This window comes from Nannobrachium achirus (genome assembly GCF_963921795.1).
Source record: "Nannobrachium achirus genome assembly, chromosome: 6".
Lineage (NCBI taxonomy): Eukaryota > Metazoa > Chordata > Actinopteri > Myctophiformes > Myctophidae > Nannobrachium > Nannobrachium achirus.
The window spans coordinates 55,202,861-55,225,909 of record NC_137815.1 but is presented as its reverse complement, the minus strand read 5'-3'; the positions used below and the strand labels follow the sequence as shown (position 1 = coordinate 55,225,909).

The 23,049-nt window shown below is 42.1% G+C and overlaps 1 protein-coding gene across 1 annotated transcript in view; it reads left to right on the top strand.

The window, feature by feature from the left end:
* The window catches only part of magi3b (membrane associated guanylate kinase, WW and PDZ domain containing 3b), a gene marked incomplete at both ends in the record, with an annotated part of 266,704 nt that overhangs the window by 135,343 nt on the left and 108,312 nt on the right, over window positions 1–23,049 (top strand). Inside the window, one exon of the mRNA XM_080728681.1 lies at window positions 10,113–10,229. Coding sequence (XP_080584807.1) covers window positions 10,113–10,229 — 117 coding nt within the window. The remainder of the gene's footprint in view (window positions 1–10,112; window positions 10,230–23,049) is intronic.

Below are 23,049 nucleotides of genomic sequence, written 5' to 3'. Positions count from 1 at the left end.
CTCCCATGCTTATGAGAACGCCTCTGGAACATGATGTCGTCATAGTCACCGACCACTCACTCACATCTCTGCATATCGTCGTTGTCGGGTGAAAACCTTGTATGTCCAAAACTGTTCATTTTGCATTTATCATTTTAAAAATGATTTAAACTAGATTAAAACAGCCGATCTACAAGCGTGCTTGTAGATACTTTTGTGCTTGTAGATACTTTTGTGCGACGGCCTTGTAACATGAAGCAGGGCTTTACTTTGCGAAAGAACGTACACTTTTGAAACTTGAAGATACGAGGATTCCACCCGACAAAGATGATATTCAGAAATAGATTTGAATAGGAAATATACAAATTCCATCTGCAACCTAGAGCAGTGTGTGCCGATCCCTGGGTTGTGTTGTAGCCTGAATAAATGGCATCATTTAGTACCTAAATTATAGAGCACAGCTCTGCGCATTCGAGGGACTGCATGCAAGTTGCAACGTTTTATCAACCACCTTTTGTGGGCGACGTTACCCCTTTTAGAAGAAAAGCCCCATAATGAGCATTTAAGCATTTATTTCCTTCTGGTCCTCCTTTAACTCATGTATACACTTAGTAAGGGAAAGTTAGCCTCTAGCTACATCAATCTGGGAACTAAATCTAAATGACTAGCTTTCTTCACAAATGTGTTCTACTAGGTGTCAACTATCACCTCTGAACTTTGTCAAACCCAACTCCCTTGACATACTTTGTGGGAGCCAATCAAAGTTATTGGGTATCCCGAGGGCCTGGGATTAAAGGGGAAAAAAATAAAAAATGGCCAATATGAGCGTATGAGGAGTGTAATTTGGGTATTTTTGGGCTGCTGAATCCATTCCAACCATTCGTTTTCAGTTAAAATGACTCCTTGGCCATAAAATAGGCCACGAGACATATAATATTGGCAATAAAAAAAAAGGTTGGAGTAGTGTTTGAATTCATGAAAACTATTCAAGATCAGGTTGGTAATCACACATGACACACAGGATAACATGATACAATCTGACAAGGAACATTCAAACACAGGGTTTAAAACATAGGGACTAAGAGGACACAGGTGAACTCGAATGACATGATTGGCTAAGCCTTAGCCAATTAGGCCTTTTTTATGGCCAAGAGTCATTTTTACTTATAACTAATGGTTGGAATGGATTCAGCAGCCCAACAATACCCTAATTACACACTTCATACGTTCATATTGGCCATTTTTTATTTTTCCCCCTTTAATCCCAGGCCCTGGGTATCCCGATACCCCCAACTTTGATTGGCTCCCACAAAGTATGTCAAGGGAGTTGGGTTTGACAAAGTTCAGAGGTGATAGTAGACACCTAGTAGAACACATTTGTGAAGAAAGCTAGTCATTTAGATTTAGTTCCCAGATTGATGTAGCTAGAGGCTAACTTTCCCTTACTAACTGTAGTTTCTCCAGCCAGACAAATACGTTTTGGAGCAAAACCTCCTCAAATGGTCTCCCACACCCTGTGAGTGTGAGACGATGTTACTTTTATCCTGTGGTTTCTCAGTTAAGTGTTGTTCCGTAAGTGAAGATGTAAAGTCTGCTGCCTCACCAGTGGTGCCAGTTACAGCACTCATCTCCATGCCCTTGCCCTTGCCACAGTCGCTCTCCCCATGTGTTCTGTTCCTTTGAGGCTGCCAAGCGTTTTGTCGAGGCCAGAGGTTTGAGCCCTGCTGCTGATGCCGAGTAAAGTGGCAAAACAGCACGGAAGGATTCACCTCAAATCATGTGAAAATGAAACGGTTGCATAAAAGGAGACGGGGAGCTTCAGTGGCGGAGAGCACTATCTGGAAGGAATCCATGCTCGATTTGACTTTGACTTTCATCCAACCTAAATTGCTGTCAGCTCTTATGTTGCAGCATAATAGAAATACTGAAGTGAGGGATTTTAGTATGTTAATGATGAAAGGGCCACAAGTAACCAAAAGAAAGAATGTAAAATACGGGAGAAATAAAGAAAATGAAATCATAATGAGAGAGAGGCAGCAGGTGGTCCGGTTTGGATGAGAAGAAGACGTCAGAAGGAATGTTCGGGCGAATCAGGGCCCAAAATCCTCTCGTTCCAACTTCCCTTCTCTCTTGTTGACATATGATGTGTGTTATGCTCATTTTCCTGGCTGGCTGCACTCACTACAAACATCCCAGCGAGTGTATGGGCCGGAGGGACACAATGGAGTCCATTGAGCCCTCCGCTCTCTGGAGAAAAAAAAAGGGAGGCAAGCTACAATAGCTGTTATCTGAAGATGAGTCGCATCTATGAAGAGACAACCTCACTAACAGCCTCTGACAGGACCCAGCTAGGAAACCACAAAGACTGCACTATATGCACAATGAAGAGATTAGATGTGCGTGCGTGTGTGTGTGCGTGCGTGCTTGTGCGTGTGTACTTGTATTATTCTACTTGTGTGTGTGCCTGATTGTCTGTTTGATTTGTATTTATCCTGCCAAAAGTGCTCACTTTCAGCTGTGTCCTATTCTCTACTAGGGATGGGACGATAAGCGATATTATCGTTTATCGTGATAAAAAACACTCACGATGATCGTATCGTGGAGATTAAATTTATCGTGATATCGTCCTCCGTCATGCACTGGGATGAATTCACCTTTTATTTGCCTAGCTGCATATCCGGTACCACTTAAACCCTCTATAATTGGTAAAAGGTACTTATAATATACGTACTTGATACGTACTTTTTTTCACTCTCTATCAATTGTCTTTGCCAAAAAATATTCAATCTACAAGCTCGCTAGCTTGTAGATGGGATATTTTTTGGCAAATGTTCCGCCCCAGGATAATGGATTTTGATTATCGCGATAATATTGGAAATCGTGATTTTATTTTGTCACAATAATTGTGATATGACATTTTCATATTGTCCCATCCCTATTCCCTACCCTCACACAGTCGAACACTTTAACACCTGCTCCATTCAGTAAAGTACAGTACAGTACAGTGTGTCCATCTTCTGCTGTTGAACACAGAGGGACATACAGTATGTGTCAAGTCCTTCTGTGTTGCGGTTTGTGAGTGAGAGAGAAGACAAAAATATTGCAAAATACTTTCTCACAACACTGCACAACCTACCCATAAAGAAGAATACCTGTGTGGCTGTTGAGCCTTCAGAAAACATATGGACCACGGCACAGAGGCCGTTTTAAACAGCCTGTTTTCTCTGGGTATTCCCGTGGTTGCTGTTGCGGATGGGGTGGGCGGCAGAATATGCTGAAAAAGGATTTTCTGGAAGAGATAGAGATGAAGGCCCTGTGCGTTCCCGCGTGTCTATCCGTCTGCTGGACCAGCTGTGAGGTGGCGCTCTCTTCAGAGTAGTTTGCTTGCTTCGGTCAAATTAAAAGACAGGCCCCACTGAGATGTCAGCTCCTAAAACAGAAGGAGAAGAATTAAGGCAACACTCACAGTACCGTAGAAAAACAACTCTATTTTTTCAGCAGCCTACGGCCGTAGGGGGAACGGAATGTAACAATTTTGTCGAAGTGAAAAAAGCACGATGCATCTAGTTTTTTTTAAGGGGGTGGGGGGGGTGTGGGGCAGGGGGTTTGAGACACAGAGGATGAGACGAAGCGTGGAGAAGTATTCCCACAGCTCATCATTATTCTATCCTTTCACAAGTACATAATTATCTCCTCTCCTTTATCAGCAGATACTGGACATTTGCTGTAGCTGGATTTCTGCTTCTTTAGTTCTGGCTGATTGGCATTCATAACCATGTACTGGGGGGGTCGAGGAAGGGGTCATGCTGAGCAGGTTTTAGTCTATGTCAGGGCGAGAGGACAGGGAGATGGGGAGGAGGGGGGGGGGGGGCGAGGTAATGACTGATGGAATGGCAGGAGGTAAAGAGAGGAAGGAGAGGGACACGGTGGCGCAGTTGGTAGCGCTGTCGTCTGGCTCACAGCTAGAAGGTCCTGGGTTCGATTCCCGTCGCCGGGGGACGCTGGGGGCGCTGGGGCCCTGTTCCCTCCTCCGCGTCATCAATCAGCGCCCACACCCTAGGTGGGGTTGGCGAAAGGGCCTTTCTGTGTGGAGTTTGCATGTTGTCTCCTAGGGTAGATACCCTCACAAAAACATGCAGCAATCCTGGTCTCTATAATGCCTCCCCCTGGCCAGCCGGGGGTGCCTGATGGAGGGGAAAGGAACTGGTTGAAATAACATTGTTCCTTCCACGCGGGCACGCGCTACGTCCAAACTGGGGAAATCCCCCCTGTAAGGTGAAAAGAAGCAACTTGGACTACTCATGCATAGAAGGAAGCATGAGGTCAGTCCGTTGTCCCCCCCCCCCCCCCAGGCGCGGCAGAGGGAGAGCAGAGCCCAGGATTACAGCTTAGGCAATTGGCACTGGGTGAAAAAAATGGGTTACAAAATGTGGGATAAAAATTATAAAGAAAAAAAAAGGGGGGAAGGAGGAGAGAGCCTGTGGCACTCTGGCTGTTTCAAGAGATCAGAAACAGCACTGACGATCTTGCATCCATCCCAAAATACTCATCATCTCCTCTCCTCTCTTATAGAGACAGAGAAGTTTTCCGTCCCAATTGTGTATGACGAATATAAAGCAGCCATCTGCTGCAAACTTAGCATGAACTTCTTTCATTTTTACAAAGGCTCTCACAAGCCTTGAGCAACAAAGGACACTTGAAGAAGTTCTCTCGTCAGTATAAGGGGTTGTGGCATCACTCATCTCTTTGCTGAAAATGGTAAAATCTTTGACTTGTTTTTGGGCGCTTGTTATTGAAACTAAGATGCCTTGCTTCACATCACGCTGCCACTGCCTATTATCATAGCAGTTTGGATTTGCACAGTCTCAATTCAACTGAATTTGGTAAGACAAGATATGATAAGATAACAAACTGTTATTGATCATGGGGAGATGCTGGTGTCATAGTAGCAACAGCAGTAAGCATGAAACACAGGATAGGTACATAGAAATAAGAACAAATATAAAATAGACTTCTGCGCTGGGACTAAGAGAGTTAACATTATTTTATATTTAATATATATAAGTTGTTCAAACGCAACATCCTGGGTAAACAATACAATAAAGTAGTATAATACATAATGGTAGTATGATGTTGACGATGGAAATTATAGCGATGATGGCAGATGGTAATATTGGTGGAAATGGTTGTGGTGATGAGAATGATGTTAAATAATATGATAAAAATTAAGATGATTTTGATATTGATATTATAACAGTAATAATAATGTAATGAGCTAAATGTAGAATATTATTATTATTATTTTTTAAAGATTTGTTTTTGGGGGCCTTTTTATACCTTTATTTGATAGGATAGTAGAATGACAGGAAATGGGGAGAGAGATGGGGAGTGACACGCGGCAAAGGTCGTCCGGACCGGGAATCGAACCGGCGATGCCACCAGGCTACACAAAGCCCATGTGGTATGCGCCCGGACCAGTAGGCCAGCGGGCGCCCTGAGTATTATTTAAATAATGGATAATACATCGAGAGTAAATATGAATATAATGTGTACACATACATTCATCAACAACAGATATATGTGAATATAATGTCAGTTTCACAACACTCATCCATAGGCATCTCATTGTATTCTGTGTATTCTGTAGTGTAATGTACATCCCAGTAGAGGTGGGCGATATGGAAAAATACAATATCACGATATTTGTCCAAGCGGTATCACGATACACGATCTTATCACAATTCTTTTTCATGTTGGTTTTTATGGTTATTTTTCAAATTACTTAACAGTACAACCACCTACAAGCCAGGTAACAAAAACTAAAAGAAAAAGGGAGGGAAAAAGGAGTAACAGACCATTTAGACCAGTGGTCCTCAAAGATCCAGGGACTCTCTGGGTTCCTTTTGGGAGGTCTAAATTGACCCTTACAAGTATGTAACTCTGACAGTATACATACAAGTATGCATACAAATTAAACCAAATGGACCCTTACGGGTTCATTTGGTTTCATTTGTATACTGTCAGAGTTAAGGGGAGACCTTGACTTTTTAAAGTTTGAGAACTACTGATTTAGACCAAAATGCAGGTTTAAATGAATTCTGCAATGAATATCTTTATCAAACATTCAACAGGATTTGTTATAAGGCTCCCTCATTGTATCACGATACATACGATATCTCTGAAAAGGCATACTGTGGAGTCTGAGACATTGTATCGTCTTGTATATTTATCACCATATCGCCCACCCCTACATCCCAGTGCAAGTGTGGCAGAGTCAAACAGGAGCCGGTAATCCCAGAGAACACAAACAGTGCAGGTCTTAAATTCTCATGTGGTGTCGGGCTTGGTTTGATGGCTGATGGCTACTGGCACTGTCCACTGTGGCGTGCTGGGGTCATGAGTCTTTGGCTGAACCCCACTAGCTCACCATAGAGGGAGAAAGCATCCAGCTTCCTCCTAATCCACCACCCTCCACAACCACCTCCAGATTGTCTGGGTTGTAATCATTATAGTTGTGCACCTTGCTGATATTAAGGACCACTTCACAGAATGGTAGTGCAAAATGTACTTTCTGTGCAATACATTGGGGAATAGCTGTATAACCGAGAAGCAATATATTCTCTTCATTGTAAGCAGTCTTGGTCGTTTTTAGGGTTTAAGAAATCATTCCCTAAGCCGCCTCCACCTATTTGCCTAAATCTCTGCTGCATTCACTTAAAAATGAATTAAGATGAGGTAAAATGAGGAAAGACAGCTATTGCCTTGATGCACTTGAACAGTCTGTTCCAATGGTAATTTCAATGTGACGACTTCATTATATAACCATTCAAGCAGGAACAGCACTTTTTTTTGTCTTGATCTAAGGTGTTTCGGCATTAGTAGAACAGGGGAGAAAGACAAAAAAAGACAATGCTTCATAATTCTGTTATTCTACACCTGACCAATCTTAATGCCAGCTTTAAATTCTACTTTATTATCACATCACCGGCTCACTGGTGTAAAAATAAAAAGTGAGATTGGAATTCTTTCTCCAAGCTCCCAAGAGATAATAGAGCAAAGAAGCTAGAAAAACATAATCAGATAACAAAAAGGGACAATATCAAATATATACACAAGGGTTTGAAATAGTAAATGTTTCTTGTGCAGGTACAGAAACATTTGCAGAAGCTAAAAATAGCATATAGATAATATAGAATCACAGTCTCTTGTGCGTTGTTAAAATTGCAATAAACCGTAGAGCAGGGGTGTTCAACGTTTTCAGGCCAAGGACCCCTTAGTTGAGAGAGAGGTGATGCAGGGACCGACCCTCAAAATCTGTTCATAAATAGATTCCATAAGTTTCATTGTTTGACAGCACAATCATCAGTGTATTTTGGATTCATGTCAATTTGTGTTTTCAGATATTTAGCCACTTGAACCGTCAATACTTAATGAACTTCACCTTTCACTCTGTACTTAGTCTGCTCTTTTTCCCCCTCTACACGAAACCTCTTTGCCGAAAATAGCCGATCTACAAACTCACAATGCCTCGCGCTGCGAGGCGTTGTGAGCTTGTAGATCAGCTATTTTTGGCTAAAGTTCTCAGAATATGGACGCTAGGGTTCAAGTGGTTAATGTAAAAAAAGAAGAGTAAAAAGTTCCTATCACTCAAAGATTTGGAGGGACCCCCTAGGGGTCCCGGACCCCCTGTTGAAGACCTCTGCCGTAGAGATTAAATGTGACCAATATAATAGTAGCAGATATAGAATCACAATCGTTTGTGTACGTGCGGCATCACTTGGCAGAGATTGGCAGACATTACCGTACTGTAAGTGCCTGTGCAGCAGCAGTGGAGTGCAATCACAGCCACATACTGTACAGTACATTACAAAGATAATGGCTGTGTGAAGGCTTTGTGGCGAAAGGGCTCAGCACTCGATCAACAGGTGATCCACAGGTAGAAACTGCTCCATAGTCTGGTGAAATGGCTTTTTCCTACTATACTGAGTTATCGCTTGCCTTTTAGTGGCCACATAAGCGGCATGAACAGATTTTGCCTTTGGTGGTGAGTGTCCTCGATGATCCACTCAGCCTTGAATTACAGCCTTAAATTTCCTGGAGGGAGGGACGCTTGCATCCGACTTTGCTAAGGGAGGTGCAGCTCCCATACCAGTGATGCTGCTTCGTCAGGATGCTCTCCATGGTGATGTTGTACAATGTCCCGGTCAGTGGTGTAAAGTAAATAAGCCTTGAATGTGTCACGATGCGACACATTGTGAGCTTGTAGATCTTCTGTTATCCAAAGATTTTTATACATATGAAAACTTGGAAATGGGACATTCTACATAATGAGTACTTTTACTTTTGGTACTTTAAGTACATGTTGATGCCATTACCTTTGTAGTTTTACTCAACTTGTAGACATCACAAGTCTCCCGGATGTTGCGGGAGACTCCCGGAAATCAGGGTCTCTTCCCGCACACCCGCGAGTGGCACTGAACCTCCCGTAAATCCCGGCCGCTCCCGCACATGCCTGCCATATCTGTTTGGATCCGGTCTAACAAAACGGATCTGCGAACCGCGATGCAAATAAATGTGTTCTCATTCGTCGTCGAACTGTCAATCTGGCAAATGAAGGATTGTAATTCGCTGTGGGAGATGTGGGCGTCTAAAAGTGACCAACCACTGGTCTCAGATGCAGTAAACAGACAGGTTTTGACAGCTGCTTAATATGAATAAAATAACAGTACTTTACAACTGTCGGTTCTTTTTCGCTGGACATATAGCTCCCAAATAGGTAAGAAAGACATCATACTATAAATTAACCCGATTATATTAAGCCTGAAATGGTTTCGCCGTCATGCAGAACCGTTTTTAACAGTTTTTAACCATTTTTAAAATGGTTAAAAACGGTAAAATGTTCTCGCGCGTGCGAATGTTCTCGCGCGTGCGAATGTTCTCGCACGTGTTCTTGAACAAGACACTGCACCTCTAACTGATTCTGAGGAGCAAATTGGGGCCTTGCATGGTTTCCTCAACCATCGGTGTGCACATGTGTGCCAAGGTAATGCACATTGTAAAGCTCTTTGGAGCAAGGGACTATATAAATGCACCATTTGCCATTTACACTGAATTAATTTTGCCGACGGAAGCATTACAAGCATTGGTGAGCCTTTTTCATCCCGTGTGATGTGTGTGTGGCCCATTTGAGGTCCTCAGCGATGTGTATGCTGAGGAACTTGAAATCACTGTATTAATATTGATAGAACTGGTGGAGCAGGGAATTGGGACCACTTCAGATAGGTAAGGAGATGTCTGTGTCTCTCTGAGGAAGATGCTTTAAGCATCGAAACGTCAGTTTCCCATGTGCACGCGCTCTTGTGCACAACCTCGCCCTTTAGGGCCCGTTAGGGTGAGGTCGCTTCTCGCCCTTAGGGCGTCTTACTGGTATACAGCTACCTCCACCAAACCGGTACTATAGTAAGAGACAGCAGTAACAACATTTGCATGGTGAGGTAAGCGGCCACGCATCAAGCTCTCTATAATACCGTGGGAGAGACAGGCTCATGGTTTGTCTCATACACAAGTTTTAAACTCTATTATTGGGCATTTACACTTAAACCCTTTACGGGTCTCTGGCTTCAGCCTGAGGCATCAGTGTTGTGGCAGGCTCAGGAAGAAAGTATTGTGCATCCTGAGTAGTTCAGTGTGTTTCACATGCTCTCTCTGTATGGAGGGCGTAGATACTGTGTGGCTGATCTGCTGCTGGATCTGCTTGCAAGCCATGCTGTCCAATGTTTAACAATGCCAGATTGTTAATAGGTAATTGGTGCCTATCCGGTTCTCTCATTGGAGAGAGAAGGGTGTCCATACGGATGGATAATCTATTGGAGGATGTGTGTTTCTTTCAAGATTTATATAATACATTTTAGTTCCTCCTTTACAACAGGTATTAATTCATTAATTCATCCTCGTTTGCTTGTTGCACTCATTTAAAAGATCCAAGGTCCAACCTGGGCTTGACGCTGTTTGAGATGTAGAGGTTTTTACCTCCTCCTTTTCATTATCGTCGTTGTCCTTAAGAATACTGATTGTTATTTCATGACTTCATTTTTTTGTTTGTTTTCCTAACTTTTCTGTCTCTGTCGTCTCAGGTAAGGTACTGAACTCTGACCTGCGGCACTACCTCAGCCTGCAGTTCCAGAAGGGCTCCCTGGACCACAAACTGCAGCAGGTCATCCGGGACAACCTTTACTTACGCACCATCCCCTGTAAGTACTGTATGTCCTTATGCAGCCTACTGTATACTATACGCACGCACCATTAGGGATCGATTAATCAATAATCGATTTTAATATTTCATAATCGAAAATCAAACTTTTTTTCCCCCGTCTCAGACACATGTGTGATTGATTCAGGCTTGATTGTTTGGTAGCCATCATCAAAGAAAGGGGAAAACAGCGCCCTCTCTCTGTATTGTAAGCATCACAGAATCTGTTCTTGAGAGATTAGGTGAACAGTACACTGTTCTAAAAAGAAAGATGAATAGTAGTTAGGCTACCAATTACCTGAAGAGCCATGTTGTACATATGTAAATGTGCATTGCAAACAGAAGAAAGAAAACCTTTTTTTTTTAATTAAAAAAATAATTAATAATTAATAATCGATTAATATTCCATTATTGCTATAGAATAATCGATTTTGATAAAGGTCCATTTTTTTGGACATCCCTACGCACCATCCCCTTCAAGTAGCCTACTGTATGTCCTTATGCAGCCTACAGTAGTGGCTCTTGGGCCCTCAAATAATTGTCAAAACAATTATCATTAAAACAAGATTTTAATCTGACATTAAGTTTAACAAATTAAAACCGGGAAAGCCTCTGTGTCATTTTAGATTTCAACCACTTTAACCATTATTTTATATTTTGGGTATTCAAAAATCATGACAATGTGTGCATAATGAAAACCTTGAAAAGTTGTGATAGTGCTAAGTATGAACTTAAAGTGTACATTGATCCAAGCTGGAACACATTCGATTGATTGACGTAACATGCTCTGAAATGTATGCTGCCCACCCATCTGACATGCACGCACGCACGCACGCACGCACGCACGCACGTACGCACGCACGCACGCACGCACGCACGCACGCACGCACGCACGCACGCACGCACGCACGCACACCACTAACCCACACACTAGTACATTGCCATGGCAACACAAACCAAGGACATCTTTCTAACCCCCATGTTACTTATTTACTTTGGCGTCGTATCATCTCTATGATCAAAGTCATATTCTTTCTGCAAATAAGCCTGCATTTCTCTCCCGTGCTATCTGCAGTTCTCCCGAGCTGGTCCCTCTCTCTCCCTACCAGCTGTGTCTCTTGTCACAAAAAAGCAGCGAGGTTCTGTAGCTTTCTTGAATAGAAATGTGACTAAACATTGCCCGCAGTCAAATGAAAATACACAGAAAAACGCTGAAAGAAACAGCAAGCGTTTTTTGAATAGGAATATGACTAAACTTTGTCAGTAATCAAAATAAGTAAAGGTTTTTTGTTATTTCTTGGTTCAAGACTTCAAAAATCAGTGAGCAGTGTAAAAAAACAATTCACTGTTTATTCACTGTTCTGTTCAAATGCAGTGTACATGGACATCAAGTAACACTGCATCTACAGTGTGTGCGATATGGTTTTCTAAAATGTTTATGAAAAATCTATCCACAACTTTCCAACGTCCCATCGTGCATTGCGCAGAAGGTGTGCGGCAGCTTCCGGCGCCGCAGCCGAGTGTGAACTACAAGCTCACAACGGCGACGCAACGTGAGCTATGTCTGCTGTTAACGGGAAGTGTCCCGCAGATAATGCTACAGTAAATTCTTGCGGAAACAGGTGGATACTTAATATTTTCTCTGATTAGATTTGATTAGCTATATTATTGTAGATTGATTTGTTTCACGCTGGTGCCTGCATGAACAATGGAGCACTCAAGCAATTGCGCTGCCATGATGAATAGTTGGTGGATTGCTCTAATGCTCCCCCATGATCACCCCTATGTATTTCTACGTGCAGCTGAGCGGATGATGTCACTGGGCTGGCCATCTCACTGGCCTGTTTAATTTCTGTCTAAAACTCATACTGTAAAAGCAGTTATGAGCTCTTAGGACTTCACAACATGACAAACAGCGGGTGGAACCTAAATCACATTAGGAGAAGACATGGCCGCTATGCAGTACGTAGCAAATTAATTATGAAAGCGCTGTGCTGTCGACCAGTTCTTTTTTTCCCGATATTTACCGTGCCCGTATTTACGAGCAGGGAACCTATTAATAAAGAGAGGAGGGCATAATTTAGCGTAGTCAAGGCTTTAACCCCATGTGGAGCTACTGCTCCTGCAGGCTATGACAGACGGTTAGGCACTGTTACCACCACCAAGTTGCATCTCTCTCTCTCTCTCTCTCTCTCTCTCTCTCTAGCTCTCTTTGCCTAACCTCCCAAGGGACTGTAAGTTGTTTTGTCGACAAGGGAATTGCGAATTGCAAGCAGCACTGGTGTGAGAATTTGCAGGAAGTGAAGCGTTTACCTTTCATGTCTGTTTTTATTCGTATTTTTTTGTATATTTTCCCCTCATTCTATTTGGAAGAGCACACTAATGTTGTAATATTACTGTTTCAATCCTCTTTTCCTTCACTTGTCTCTCTTCTCTCTCTTTACCCCCTCCCCTCTCCTATATCCCTCTCTTGTTCTCTCGTACTCGCCGGTCTCTCTTTAAAAAACTTCTCGACTGGTTTCGAGGGGGATCCATTGGTTGGCAGATCCATTACACATACTGGGAAGAATACGATCTTAACGTTTTTGAACACCCATCCCATCAATGGAACTTTGATTGCAAATCGCCCCACCCCCCACCCACCCTGGCCACAATAGGACTTCCGGTTGGTTCTAGCGGAAGTGGCGGAAGTGCTGTGTTTAACGGAAGTTACGTCATGCGTTGTAGTCTTCCGTTGAAATTCTCACGGCGGAAGTTGAACAGTCTCTGCCTGATATTGACACCAGGCTTTTCTCTTCGCAGATGAGTAAGCCTGGCTACGCGAGGCTACCCCCCACCCCTCTCTCCCTCTCTCTCTTGAATATAGCCTAGCTGTAGTTTACCCTGTACAAGTATGTTTGTTTGTAGAGCACAGGTACCTCTGCCCTACAGTAACTAGCCAGCTCCCAGCAGAGCTTTCTGTTCCCTGGTGTACAATGGCACTATAAGTACCGTTCATCAACAACAGCCAGTGGGCTTCGCCACATGAGCCTGAATCTCTAATCCCCTGCTTGAAATATTGTCCTAATGACCGAGCGACCCAAGACTTGCCACTCTGACAGCACCTCTATCATACAGTCGGCCCCTTTCCATCCCTCCAGCGTTCACTCTCTCCATCTGTGCCTCTCCATCGCTCTCATTCATTCGTTCTCTCTCTCCCTCTTACTCTCTCTCTCTCTCTCCCTCTTACTCTCTCTTTCCGTTGACTCATGCATTTTTTACTTTTTGTTCTGTTTTTTCCATGGCGCCCTTATTCTCGTCGACTATATTTGTTTACTAACTGCTTAAATCATTTAATTGCCCAATTATTGTCCAAAACAAGAGTATTAGAAGCTAGTTTATTGCTACTAACTATGTTTTAGTCAGCAAACAACAGAGCAAGTGACACACTTTCTGCGTACTTGATAAATTAACATTCTTTTCCAGCCCCACTGACTGTGTTTTTTGCATACCTCTGCTTAATCTATCCTGAAAATGTGAGCAACACTCACACAAACAGTGGCAGGATTACCAGATGTGCTTTGTTGCCTGTGTGCCAGTGGCCTACTTTTCCTGACTTCTGACTGCACTCCTGTCACTGGCATGCAGCTGCCGTTCATCGTTGTGTCCTAATAACAGCTTGTTTCTTTTTTTTCTGTCTCTGTAAGAGATTGGGCTGGGCAATTAACAGAAAATATAACAAACCAGATATTTAGAACCAACTGACGACTTCACCACTTTTCAACCTATCTTCATACACTGTAATTGGTCCACACTATGTTCATAATACAACTAGTAAGACGCCTCAGGGCGACATGCATCCATGTACTGTATCTGGAGATATGCTGTGAGATCCCAAACATGCTTACTCAGTTATTCGTTATGTGAAAGTCCTATGATGTCTATGACATCTGACATTATACCCTTTTATGCCCATACATGGAGATCCCTGTCTGTAGAACCAGCCACACAGATATGGGCTGTATTGTCCATCTGTCTTGGCCATATGGATTCTGTTAGTGTGGTATGTGGCCGATGTGGCCTCCATATATGGGCATTTCCATATGAAGTCCTGTTAGATATGGGCTTAATATTGATGACATCATGGAACTCCATATATGGGCATAAAAGGGATTCTGTTAGTGTGCCATCACAGTGAAGCCAGACAGAGCGTGATGTCAGAGCGGCAAACCCATTCGAGTAACGGCTGCAGCCTGTGGGAAGGGGTCTGCAGGAGGCAGATCTGCTATCTTCACAATTTCTGCCTCTAATTTTTGAAAATGTTTAATTTGGCATTTTAGAGGTATTAAAAAGTCCTTCAATTGTCACTTTAGAAATGTGCAGATGCCCATACACTTAAACGTTATGTCTGTTTGTTTACTGTTGAGTGAGAAAACAATGTTCCACATTAAGTTAATCATCTGAGGACCCCCCAAAATTATTTGGGGACCCCCCTGGGGGTCCCGACCCACAGGTTGAGAACCACTGATCTATGACATGCCTTGATGTCAGTACTGAGAAGTTAGGCAGCGTCGTATTTGGGTAAAGTTTAAATTAAAGTTAACTATTGCAAAGAAATCACAAACTCAACGCTCAAAAAATACAAGCACACCATTGTCAATGAAGCGTCCGATCTCTCATTCATCAGTATAGCCAAGTGCCACAAAATACTGTGGGAGGAGTAGCACAGCAAGGGAGGGAAAGAGATGGTTAATACAGAACAGTGGGATGCATTTACCACTTAAATAGAGAGAAAGACATTTTAATGAGATGGGCTATGGAGATACGTGGAAGTTGTTAATTTGTCCATTTGTAACAGTCAGTTAAATTAACAGTGAGGGTTTTATTGTGTGTGTGTGTGTGTGTGTGTGTGTGTGTGTGTGTGTGTGTGTGTGTGTGTGTGTGTGTGTGTGTGTGTGTGTGTGTGTGTGTGTGTGTGTGTGTGTGTGTGTGTGTGTGTGTGTGTGTGTGTGTGTGTGTGTGTGTGTCCGCACACGGACACAGGCTAATCCCTGGATCTTGTCCAGTGCTGCTGGACAGCCTCCCTGTCCTCTGGAGGCTCTTAAGAGGACAAAAGCAGAGAGATGTGTGTGAGAGGAGGCAGGGCCTGCACCGGGTCGGGAACATGTCTCCATTCAGACATATCTCCATTCCGACAGTGACTTCTTATTGTCGGAGTGGCAACACTTCCATGGGGGTTAAGGTTAGAGATAGGGTTAGTGTCTGAATGGAGACATGTCGGAAAGGAGACATGTCTGAATGGACTGGGTCACAGACCTAGGATGACTTTCCTCCTCTGGCTGAGAACAAGTACAGGCCAGCACCGTGTTTGACCAGGACCTACACTGTGAAATCCTCAGTGTTAAAGGACAACTCTGCACTAAATAACATCTAGGCTCATTTTACAGTACTACTTATATTGATCCCAAATGATGGTCCATGTGGTCTATTAGGGAGAAATTACCCTGTCGTCCAGTTTCCCCAGCAGACCTCATAGCATAGCATGGATAGCATAGCCCATAATCCTATTGCTACTTAAGCAATTTGTTGCGGTCAAAAGTTTAATTTTTCCTCTCGAATCTGTATTAGTTGTCATTGTACACACATCCATGCCTTGCTTGATTTTCCACTAATTGTATTAGCATAAAAAAAAGTTGTATTCATTAAAATAAGTTCCAAATTGCAGGTATAACTGGGCAGAGAGCGCCCATATATAATCAAATGGACCCATAATAAGGTTACATCTGTACACTCTTTGTTTTAAATGATCACCCATGCTTTTAGAGTGTACATGCAAATGTTTGAACTATTCAATAGCTTCAGAATATCAAATTAAAAACTTAAAGCCATACTGTGTAAGATGCCCAACTAGTGGTCATTAGCCCTATAGCAAACCGCGGTCGCGTCCGCGTCTTTCGGACGTTTTTCGTACCTTCAGACCCCCGCGTCTGCCTCCACCTCGCTGAGATCTATCTTTTAAGGGGTCCCTTGTTCCTGTGCGTTCAGTAATTCCAGAGATACGGACTCCTTCACCCTGCCTGGTAGGCGAAATTACCTAGAGAAGGGATGGTACAAACGGGCGACAACAAATATGGCTGCCATAGCGACCCCACTTCAAGATGCGCTGTGATTGGCCGGCAGTTGTATAACCCTCGCTGTGATTGGCCGGTAGTGTGATGACGCAATTTTGGCGCGAGATCCGGTCCACGGCAAGGATCTCAGTTTACATACAGAGAAGGCTTTACAGGCTGAAATTCACGGCGCGGATCTTCTAAAACTTTTGTGATTTAATAGTTAGGAGAATTTTAAGATTTGTTTTATAAAAAAAGTTACATAGTACAACTTTAATACAACTTCTAATCAAAAAATAATCTTTTGCCTGAAGGGGCAATGTAAGGAAATGACTACTGTCACATGAGGATATGTATTGTATACAATACTTACTGAATTATTAAAAACACAGACAGCACCAATGCATAGATATAATCAGTGCATATTAAAGTCTATTTGAATACTGCTGCAAAGCAAAGACACACTGCTGATATAATATGAAAACCAAAATGAAATGGAAAAGCTGCAACCTCAACTCCCTGCTCAGAATAAGAAGCATGACGAATAACGAGCTTCTGTTATGAATGAATTATGATCAATGGTTAATATATAATATATAATCACTATCATTCAAGTATACTAGTTTCTATTACTGTGGCATACCAAATCATAATCACTGTTTTCTATTCATATTTCTTGACTTCAGAGTAGTAAAATATTGTATGAATTGCTGAATACCTTCGACTGTCTGTAGTTCAATCTTGTGCCCTCTCAGCCCATGGAAGAGTGAAGTGAAGTGGGAATACATTTATTATATTTGATTATATATCACTCACACATAGCTGGAAGAACTTTAATTTACTGCACTCACTTGTGTTCTGGATTAATTAAACGTAATGGTCTGTGTGGTTATATGGGAAACGTAGATCAAATTCATTAGACACGGGCTACAGTAATTATGACGGCCATGCAGGCACTCCATAGATATGTCTCCTTTCAGTGAGATGTTTCTTTCTCTTCCTATCTCACTGCTTAACACACGGAAATAGCGCTGTGTCTTGTGCTGATCTTAAAGTGCCCGGAATCACCACATGAGGGCGCCCAATGGCCAGAGAATCCACCATAGACATACGCTGTATATGCACAAGCCGTGCGCAGCCATGACACGCCTGAACACTTTCCTTTGTGTCATGAACAGGAACAGGATGAAGTTAGCTTGAAGTTAGCTATTGGCTACCAAGCATTTTAGAAGCCCAATTTTCGGCGATTTAGCCGTGATTAAACCTTGCGCACCTCATGGATAGACATGGAACAGAGAAAATGAGCTCTAAAGATCCTGGATTGCATTGGAGTGGACGACAAATATCGGCGGCGCGACGCTCTCGGTGGCCGATGTAAACAGATCGCGGCCGACGGCCGGCTCGGAAATCTTGCCCGGTGCTTCGGTAAGGCCTCTGGGTGTTTTTTTAATTTTATATAAAAAGCCGAACAGGTTCGGGATCGGCACCCCGAACGATCAAAAGGCCGAAATAAAGCCGAACTAGTTCGGGATCGGCACAATAAGAGTTAAAGGGAATGACAGCCGCAGGGGTGTCGCACCAAATTCTGGGTCCTGGGTACTTTAACTATTGAAAAATAGCAGATATACAAGCTCACAGCGCGGCACTGAGTGCCGCACTGCGAGCTTGTAGATCTGCTATTTTTGAATATTTCAAATGCTTCTAAGTTTTTTTTTTTTTTTTTAAACCTATGTTTTTATGTCAGTGCAGTGGTGCTCAAACCTTTTCATGTCAAGGACCCCCAAAATGATATGTATCTGGCCGTGGACCCCCATCTCAAAATATTTAGTTCCAGGGACCCCCCAGAAGCAAAGTTTTAGTTACACATTTTCGCTTAAAAAATACATATGTTCAAAGATAGCAGATCTCCAAGCTCGCATGTGAGCTTGTATATCTGCTATTTTTCAATAGTTAAAGCATAAAATAATTGAGGCCACCTTGGGCCCTATTAACTCACAAACTCAGTCCCACTTTTTCTCCCTTGTGACGCTCCTGGACAGCCAATACTCTGTTTGGTTTCATTAAAGTAACGCCCCAAATCACACCCATGACTAATTCAGGGCTGTTTACCGCATAGCACCTTGGCGCAGTGCGCAGATTACCACACTAATCATTGCAAAATACCATTGGCCACAACTCACATCTTATTTTCACGCACGCACGCACGCACGCACGCACGCACGCACGCACGCACGCACGCACGCACGCACGCACGCACACACACACACACACACACACACACACACACACACACACACACATCACACATGCAGGTGACATCATGCACGTTTGCACACACTTTACTGTACACATCTTATTCTCTTATACAGGTGCTCTCTTTCAATACAAAAATGTATACTTAGAATACATTTACACATTCAAATCATACAGTACAGTAGCCTATACTGCATGCTTGAACATTTTGATTATACATTCAAAAAACACTTTTACGGTCAGGTTATAAAGTTAAATAAAGAGGTGAGTGATGGTAAGTAAATCTCTTCAATGTTTCTATTAAATATTCAGAAGCCATTTTTGCAACATAAAATAACTCACTGTGCTCAGAGATGGACATTGCTGAGGTGTTTAAAGAATAGAGCTTCTGTCTTCAAAGTGTGTGGTATTAGCACTGGTGTAAAGCGTCATTCCCACCGGACGTGACAAAGATAAAGATAACGACATGTCGACGTTCACATCAATTATGACGGCTTTATCGTCAATTATGACGGCTTTATCGTTGTGGTGTGGCATCTACTTCAATTGAAAACAAAATATATTTTATCTGTATCTGTATCTGTATCTTTATCGTTATCGCGCCCAGTGGGAAAGCAAGTACTGTACTTATACCATAGCAGAGTCTCCATTCCACCGCGGTGCAGCAGACTTGCCTTCGAACACAATTGGCCGTGTTTGGTTTGGGGAAGGGAAGCCAGGCGGGGTCTTCAATGTTTTCGGGGCAAGGACCCCTTAGCTGAGAGAGACATGAAGCAAGGACCCCCTCTACATATTGTATAAATGTGTGATACAGATGATGTCAAAGACCATAAAGATTCATAAACTTGTTTGACAGAACTGTCATCTGTATTAGATGACAGTTCTGATTTGTTAGATTTGTTTGTGTTTTTCTTTCAGACTTTTGACCACTTAAATCGTCGTTGCGAGGCGTTGAGAGCTTGTAGATCTGCTATTTTTGGCTAAATTTTTCCTCAGAATTGGGATGCGAGGGTTCAAGTTGTTAATTTTAAAATAATTATCCTATCACACAAAGATTTAGTGGCCCCCCTGTAGTAACTCTGAGGACCCCCTGTTGAAGACCCCTATATCCTACAGACTATGGTGGCACCTGACCTGTTAGTGGGGAATGTTGAACGGGGGGAGTAGGACGGAGGCTCCAAGTCCTCCGAGTGGAGGCGGATGAGCCAGTAAGGTGGTACAACAGCAGTGGCAAGAAGTGAGGTAAATTAATTGGCAAGTCTACATTGGGAGAATAAAGGGAATACAAATAATTGGCTACTCAAAAAAAAAAAAAAAAAAAAAACATCTGAAAGTATTAAAGGATAAGAGATCGATGTATTTTTTCTTGTTGTATTGTGTTCTTAATCACTACAGGGATTAAATGTGTTGTGATGCCTTTTGGGAACTCAGTGCTCTGACTTTTGAAAGGCCTTGCTGGGGGATTATGGGAATGTAAACGTTGCGAGAGTGACAGAAAAATAGATAACTCATAATGGCATGACAGCGTGACATACAGTACTTGGGCCTGCAGACTGCAGTTCCACCAAGGGGCTTTTAAATAGTACAGTAGCTACTTTTTGGGGAAGGGTAACTGTATATTATTACTGAAATGTTATGTAATTAGTTATACTAGTCCTTACTGGGAAAAGTACATGGTGGTCTGTTTTTATGAAAAATGTATCTCCATGAGCCTACATGGATATGAAATGAGCTAAAATAGTTGATAAAGTAATAAATCAGTGTAGAGTGTAGATGGTCAGATTATCACTGTTATGCCTCTGAAAATGTAAATGAACCCATTTGAATCCACTTTTCCACTGTCAGAGTTGAATTAACATGGTTGATTAATGATTACTTGATTTTACTGGCTCGTATAGAGTAACTCGACTACATAGCCATGGACCTAAAGCCAAACCCCATTTGTAGTGCCAACATGAAGTTACACTGAAAATCATCATGTTAAATGATATAGGCTGCCTCAGTCTCTCCATACAGTAGTACTTGTACCTGAGGCATTGTAAATGATTGATCTGATGAAGTATCAATTTAGCTTCAAATCAAATCAAATCATTTTAGCTTGATCTATAGCAAATATACATGATGCATTATTTCTTACAGTAGTACAGTCAGTCACAACAGCTTTTACAAACAGATACACAATTTCACATTCAGTCACAGTAGAGCAGAATCGTTTTTCATCACTACCACTATTACAAACACTGGACTAATCATTCCCTCTTTGGTAAATAACATTGATGTTACATTCAAACAGAATGCAACAGAATCTCCCTCGTATCCAAAGTCCTTGTTGTTTAATTAGTTACATGCTATAGGCTTTCCCCGACATCAACAATTTGCCCGAAAATCCTCCTCAACCTAATGTCCTTTGAACTATCTATGAAATCTTTTTTTTTTTTTGTTATCAATTATTTTTATTTTCCATAACATGAAATTAGAGACATACATATGAATAGAACAAGAAAAAGTAAAACATTAATCAAAAGAAAAATGCAATTAACAGACAAACAACACAAACAATAGCAAAACAAGAAAAGGAAAAGAAAACCCACCCACCCCCTTTCCCCGGACCAACACGGAATGTACAATAGTGCATGCCTGTGCTAGGCTGTTACCACTATATAGTGATTTCTTGAATCATAGCCTTAAGCTTATCTGCAATGTCCGACCACATATTAATGTTTTCTTCTTTTGCTCCGTGTAACCTTGCTATCGACTGCTCTAAATATACTATATCTAGAAAGGTCAAGGCCCACTGGCGAAACGTTAACGTATGAGGAGGTTTCCACCGCGTAGCTACCATCTTCTTCGCCGCCGTTAATCCAGCAAAGAAGATGCGCTTGCGTATATTGTTTAGTTGCAACTGTGAGACGTCATTTAATAAAAATAAAGAAGGAGAAGATATGATATTAATACTAAAAATAGTTGAAAGTTTGGAGGCAACCATATTCCAGAATGACGACACATTTGGGCATTCCCAAACCATGTGAAGGAAGGTACCAATACTATTTGAGGCGCAGAGAGTGCAGTTGGGATTATTCAAAATCCTCATAGCACATAGTCTGCGGGGAGTTAAATAAGTCCGATGAACAAAATTTAAATGAATTTGTTGATGGTCTGGATTTCTAGAAGATAGCCTAATGTTAGACCATACTGTGTCCCAACAAAAGTCAGGGTCCAAATTTGGTACATCATTCCTCCAAACAGTATCAACAGATAGGGGCCCATAACTACAGTCTAATAAAAAACCATAGAGGGTGGAAACCAAACCTCTTGTTCTGTTACCATCACAGATAAACTCATGGAAGGGGTGCAATCTAAGGGGAGCTTGCCATGGGACCCCGTAGGTCCTCATGGACGTTCTCAGTTGGAAGTAGAAAAAAAGGGTATTTCCAGGCAGATTGAAGATGTCACACAAATCTCGAAAAGGTCGTAAACCATTTCTATCAAATAAGTCCCCTAATGTACGAATCCCCTTAGCCCTCCACCTTGGAAAGCGAATGGGGCGATCCTCGATTAAAAGTCTTTGATTATTGAACACTGGGGAAAATAAGTTCCATTTACAATCAATCTTACACATCTTTTCAGCTGCCCTCCATACTGCCACTAAATGAGAAATGATAAAAAATTGGTTACGCTTCACGATTGTGCGTGTCATCCTTGCGCAGGGGAACCATGCTAATCTTCTCTGTATCGTACCAACTTTAGTATATGTGTAGCTTGACGCTGACACAACTATCTATGAAATCTTAAATGACTGAAAATATGATAAGAGTTTTTTCTTCCTCCTTCAGCTTTTTCTCTCTACGACACCTTCAAAGCCAGGCTCAGCGTCATTATATTTTCAACAAGCATTCTGCAATAAGAATGGGCTCACGGTTTTGTACTGAAGTGACAGCTCCAGTGACGCTGTTAGGATATACGTTGACAGGTACATAACGGTGGCCCGAACTAATTGGACTATAGGGGACATTATACAGGAACCAAAGCCAGCAGCGTCAGCAGGCAGACACGTTGGTATTTTGGTAATGAGGAAAATACTGATGCTTGGGCACTCCCACACACAATCCCGGTGTCAAACGCTTCTGGTTACGCAAAGCACAATATCAAGGTGCACCGTGGAAAGCAGATGCTCCTCTTAGGTTCCTTTCTCTCCCTCAGGTTGCGTCTTTTCTTTTTTTTTTTGCAATTCTTTATTTAGGGAAAAATAATTACATCCTGTTACAAAATTCCATCTATATATAAATATATACACATGTATAACATTGGTAAAGGATGATTTTGTTTCTGAATAAAACTCTTCCTAAATACCATCCATTTTTTTTTTTTTTTTTACACACAAACATAAAAGGAAAATAAAATAAAAGCATGAATGAGGTCAGGGAAGCAGACATGAAAATGAAACGTCAGAAAAACCAAAGAGAACATTGTGGCTTTTTA